General features: G+C 41.7%; 1 protein-coding gene across 1 annotated transcript; it reads right to left on the bottom strand.

The window, feature by feature from the left end:
• Positions 1-1015: 1015 nt before the first annotated feature.
• SLC30A1 (solute carrier family 30 (zinc transporter), member 1) lies at positions 1016-6173 on the bottom strand (the record flags this gene model as incomplete). Its single annotated transcript, XM_008945288.1, has 2 exons — positions 1016-2700; positions 6053-6173. Coding segments are annotated over 2 exons (1032 nt in total), but the record flags the coding sequence as incomplete, so codon positions are not given.
• Between the last annotated feature and the right edge of the window lie 6 nt (positions 6174-6179).

Raw genomic sequence — 6179 nt, 5'->3', positions numbered from 1 at the left:
TTGTATACAAAAAAGAAATTCTACATTTAAATACTGTTAAAAACTTGAAAAACCACAGCATCAAAGATTCTCATAAGGCCAAAACTATCCTCAGATCCCTCTGTTATGCCTAGGTATTGCAATACATTTTTAGAAGTAAATACCATGTAATTTAGTATCTTACGCTCTTTCCAGTGCCTTCCAGTGACAGATCTCAGAGCTCTCCACAAGAGTTAAGCCTCACAACACCCCTGTGAGGTAGGTAGTATCCCCATTTTAAAACAGGGAGACTGAGGCAGAGCGTTTATCATGTCCAGAGTCATAGAGCAAACAAGGGAAGATCTGAGTTGTTTTCCAGTTTTGAACATAGGAGCAGGCAATTAAATCACAAGACATATATAACTTCAGTGCATCAAAAAGGTCAGGGTTTAGGTCAGGATTAGATTTCTTGCACATTTTTCTCTTCAGCTCTCATCTAGTCTCCACCAAATTCACAGAGTCCACAGTTTCTCCTTTGTTAAGGTGTAAGTTGGCAGCGTACTGTAACAGCTTCTTTAGAGCCAGTTGTCAGCTAACTGAGTTAACACTTTAAACCATACATTCAGCTACTTAACAAGTGAAATTATGTGGTACATAAATCTCTCAAAGTGTGAAATACAGTGAATGAAATCCTACCCCCTGACTTTCCTCAAAAGTCAGCAGAAGGTTCCTGAGGATGTGGTGGGGACCAGGACTGCAGTTACTTTGGGTGCTTACAGACACACGACACAACTACACGCAAAACGCACCACGGAACTCCTTGTTACAGAGGCTACTGTCTGTGCTTCAAAGCACAAATTACACTGCTGGGGCTTGGCAGACCTCCCCCGACAGAGCACTTATTGACATAACTAATGCTTTTGTCTTAGGAAAATGAGCATCAGTTAAAAATGAAGCTCCAGCTCTTCATTCATAGCACTGTGGGTCAAGGATCCTTTTAACTTTGAGAACTTTTATGACCAGACAAAACTTAGAAATTAGGAAAAATACCAGAAAATCCAGGAGTCTGCATTACTTTATCAGTCAGTCTCACATCTTGATCACAGAGCATTACACAGTAGCTTGAACTTCCTTTCTGGTAGGAAAAAAAAATCCTTTCACATCTGATATTTTCATAAGCAGTTGACTTTAATTACCTCACTACCTTACCAGAAAAAGTGGGGACACTTTCTAACAATCATATGATGTTCTCTTTAAAATACACTATACAATAAATTCATTAGAAAAGCCATCACATTTATTATTATTATATAGGTTTAAGAAAAATATGTGGACCTGCAAAGTGGTTTCCAGTTTTAAGAAGTAATATCTTTAAAAATGTTTTATGAACTTTGGATTCCTTAGGGTTTCTAAATAAACAATATATTAAAATATCTACAAATCAAATATTAAAGGAAAGCGTAGGTCCAAGAAGTCTGTAACACAAGTTGAGTTCCTACATGCTTATCCCTCAAATATCTTTTCACTGGAAAAAAAATATTTTAATTTGAAGCACAGCAAAAAGTGTCTGAACATTGAAACTGGTTGTCTAAAGTTGTTACAGCATCGGTGCACTTTCTCTCTGCCTCAGAACACAGCCAACACAAACACATCGTATCATGATAGTGACATTATGTTCCTTAAAACAAGCATTCTAGATTTAGCAATATGACAAGAACAGAGACCAGCAATTACACTACGTGGCAAAATTGTATCTCGAATGTCCGTCTCTTCCTCTTGCAGTACAGCTGTTGTCAAAGTCACCAAAACACAGGTAGCACCACTCAGAGAGTTACAACGATGATTCAAACTGCTCGTTTTGATCAGGGTTTGCCTCTAGCTTAACCGAAGGGATGCTCTCTGACTTAGTCCTCCTGGTTTTTGGAAATTCAATGACAACTTCTGAACAAGAAATACTAAGCGGTGAAGATTTTTCTGTCGTCTTTGCAGTACTATCTTCTCCTGTTCCACAACACTGCTTCAAAGCACATTGAGTCCTGCACGGAAACTCACACTTCCCTCTCCCCGATTCCGAGTCAACGCTGGCGAACTCGGGCTGGATGGTAGTTGCATGAATTCCCTCGTCATGAAAGATCTCTTTGATGCGCTTGGCCACCATCATGTACGTGGAAGGGTCAGGACACTTGATGTGAGCAGTGCCAATGATCCTGCTGCCTGCCAGCTGCCAAATGTGTAATTCGTGAACTGCTTCGACTCCTTCGAGAGTACGTAACTTCGAGTTCAATGAATGAACATCTATTTGTTTGGGAACAGTCTGTAGAAGTATAAGGGCTGACTCTCTAAGTAAGGGGTATGTTGTGTAGAGGAGTATACAAACCATTATCAGGCAAAGGACTGGATCTAAATACAGCAACCAGCATGGACCAGCCACTGTAATGCTCTCTTGCTCAGACCTGTTTGCTCTGCCAAGTGCTTGGGACAAAGTAGCATTTTCCATGCAATGATTATTGACACACGGATTAAAGCAGGGCCCATCTTTGGGGCATGGATTCCACAACCCATAAAAGAGCAAGGCATTCACTACCACAATTACTGAACCTAAGGCATCTCCAAAAACATGCAGAAAAACGCCACGCATGTTAAGCTGTGCACTAGAGTCTTCTTCAACCTCCTCTTCATCCAGAGGATAATGACCAGCGTTCCCGTTCACTTGTAGGTCTGTCACGTCATCTTTCGTATCACCTGACACGAAAACAGCAAAATGATTAGGCATGTGCTATATTCCACATTACTACAGTTCAATATAAAACAATAACCAACACTAAACCTGCCACACTGAGTACAAAACTGAAAAGCAAGCAGCTCTGCCCATAACACTTCGCAGCTTTTTCTCTCGCCCCAAAATATTCCATTGTGCCCACATAGTCTAGGAGGCAATAGTTTCTATATGGAGCTCAAAGATGTAGAGTGGCAAAGTGTGGAGATGACCACAATCCAATTTATTCTACAAAAAAACTGTTCTCATGTGTTCCAGCTGTTTAACCACTTGACTACTCACTGTTCATCTCTTAAACAAAATGCAAAATTACAGAGCATTCATAAAAAAAACCCTGGTTAAGTAGCTAAGTAACTTACATTTTTCCCTCTTTTGAAAGGGCAGAAGGCCTATCAGTTGCTAAAATCTTTCTTAAACCACAAGACTGCATTGCTATTTTATATTAAAATTTATGAGCCCGGAAGCTCAAAAGTTGTATGGATACTGCTTTACAGTAACTTCTCAAATTTAGCAGTTCATTTCCAAAAGACTTCTGAATTCAAGGAAGTTTTTCTGAGGTGGTGCATGGAGGCAGCAGAACTGTGAGATATGATGAGCTGAGCTTTTAGGTCCAAACCACAGAGTTTATCAGCAGTATTGATCACAGGCCAGTGTAAGTTATCACTGAAGCTCTCAGAGATTATGAACTAGCATTATTTGCATTTCAGAACACACAAAAGATGTATTTTTAGTACCTTTATTTTTAAGTGACGTACAGCTGTTGAGTGACGTACAGCTGTTGATACTCAAAGCCATATCTCATGGACCATGCAATTCTTAAATGAACATTTTAGTGCCCTCTTTTATCAAAACTCTTTGTGGTATCACCACCCCATCACACCTAGCTAGCTATGTAGGAACATATGGACACATCATTACAAAGAGAAGCATTTTTTTGAAAGAAAATCATCAAAATTGAATGTATTTTACACAGTTAACCTCCTACTTTTCTTCAAAAGTTTTTCTTTGGGCAAAAAATTTCCAGTGTTAAAAGAAATGTAACAAGCACTGGCCACTGGCCTGACAAGAGCAGAAACAAGGAGCCTTTACTGCTTCCACAGTTATGCAGTTCAGAGCTTTGTAAACATTAACATGTTAGTATGACCTGCAGTATCTGCCACTCTGCTCTCAGGACTGTGATTCTGTAACTGTATGGATGGGGTGAGCTCCTACAAAGGCAGCTGAGCAGGTCAGTTCCAAGCCCTACGCTCATGATCTCATGCATCACACTTCCGTCCTAAAGCTCCAGCTACATTTTCCACACAACTCTGAGTTATGGAATACGGGACCTTTAACTTTCCAGAGAAATCACAAAATTAAAGGAAAATATCTCAGGGTACAGAGTTCAGAACTTGGGGTCTATGATGAGAGCAAGGGAAGAGGAACTTTTCTGAGACTGCTGCATACCAAGTACTCAAGAGAAGATCTGGAAAGCTGGTAGACCTGTCTATAAGGGTGAGTAACAGGAAACATGGTGCCAGAAAGCTCTTGAGAGTTTTTTAATGACAAGAAGCTAAAATGTGTCCATTTGAAATATGCTCATTTAAATTTAACTATAAACTGATTACTTCATATGAAGTATATGCACAAAGATGCTTGTGCAGGACTAGTCCCTAAGGCTACCACTGGCTTTCCCCTCCTACCTTAGGAAAGCAGGGTCTGCTCCACTTTCATTTCCAGCAAAGGCATAGTACCACTCTCAGTCATTTCTCTGGTCTTCACCTACATGCCTTATAGCCTCTCAGAAGTCTCCAAGCACCTTTCCCTGTAATATTTCCATGGGTAAACTACGAATAACTCCATCCATTACATAATCATGACAGAGCACAGAAGGAAATACAAACTTATTTCAAAGTTTCACTGTGACCAAAATTATGCCCTATTGCCACCTAAATACCCACAACAAATTATTTGTTATTGTTAGGACATCTATGATAATTCCAGAGAATTAGAACTGAGTAAAAACTTGAGTAAAAATCACCACGTTTCACCATGCAATAAAAATTCACAAGACTATCAGATCAACAGTTAAGGGAATTTTACATTGAAACTAATTATTAGGATACTCTTGTTGGAACTAAACCAACATTAAGAGCTTATTATGTGGTCAAGAAAATGGTGTACTACATTCAGAGGAACTTTCTTAACCTTTTGCAAAACCTGTCTTTTCAAAACCAACAGGGAGTCAAAAAACTGAAGGAAGAAACTGCTAATGTTCCCTCAATGTGTCCTGGAATCTCTGACCCTGAAAAAAAGAAACTGTAGCAAAGTTCACTCTGCTCAATTAAAGCTCAATTTCAGCTATAACAGTGGTCTCCTGATGTCACCCTGAAAATAAAGGGAAGACATGGGTTCCAAAGACCGAAACTCCCTCCTCCTGCTAGCAGGGATGCCATGTGATGAAAGGAGAGAAACTGCAGTTAAGCACCTTTCACTCCGCTGGCGTTCAGGACAGGGCTTCGACCAAGTGACTTCAAAAGAAATTCTCCAGGCTTCTGGAGCTATTGAAAAATAACCCAAGAAATTCCTTCCCACAGAACAGACGGCTTGGTCACAAATGGGAGGGGAAGATTTTAAATTTATCTCCTTGTCTGAATGGGAAGGTGCATACCTTAGAAAGCTAAAGAAAATGAATTCAAAGAAGCCACACATGTTCTCTGACACCAGTGAGCTCCACACTCAGTGCTTGCTACATGACTTCCACAGTTCTGACTAGCAATTTCCAGGACTTCTTACTATTAATACAGATGTCAGGAAGAAGTCCATTACTGTGATGGAATATACTTCAGCATGTTACTTCAGATTGAGATTAACTTCTCAGCTAGGTAATAACTGACCCAACGGGGAGATCTGCAGGTCAGGACCAAGGTGTTGAGCTATTTGATGGGTGGCCAGTTCAGAAGGCATTAGGGGTAACATCTTGTAGCAGCTGCTGTCACTAGGCAAAAGACACTTGTTATGTGCCTTCTCTACAACCGCCAACTTTTTCTGAGGCAAACTACTTTACCCTGACACTTCTTCACACTCGGACCCATCTGCGAGACAAACTCACAATTTGGGGCACTCCTTCCAGCGCTTGAAGGGATGAGGGAGAGGCACAGCGACCATGTGCCCAAGAGCACCGCTGAGAAAGTTGCCCGTCCCCTTCCGAGGAGGAACGCCAGGCAGTCCCCATGAAGCCCGCACCATGTGGGCCCCGGATTCCCACCACCTTCCTCGGGGCAGGGACCCGTCCCGCTTTCCCGACACCTCCACGCTGGGATGGGACAGAGGCGCAGCAGGCCTTCCCCAGCCTCTCCTGGCTGACTCCGTTGGAGCTGCTGCAGTTCTCCACCAGGGTGCTGGTCTCCTCTCGGTGCAGGGCAGCCTCGCCGTCCCCAGGCGGCTGCTCGGGCTTGGGGCCGCC

The sequence above is a fragment of the Merops nubicus genome, unplaced genomic scaffold (assembly GCF_000691845.1).
Source record: "Merops nubicus isolate BGI_N331 unplaced genomic scaffold, ASM69184v1 scaffold26428, whole genome shotgun sequence".
NCBI lineage: Eukaryota > Metazoa > Chordata > Aves > Coraciiformes > Meropidae > Merops > Merops nubicus.
The sequence above is the reverse complement of the archived record's forward strand: the minus strand, read 5'-3'. Positions and strand labels throughout refer to the sequence as shown.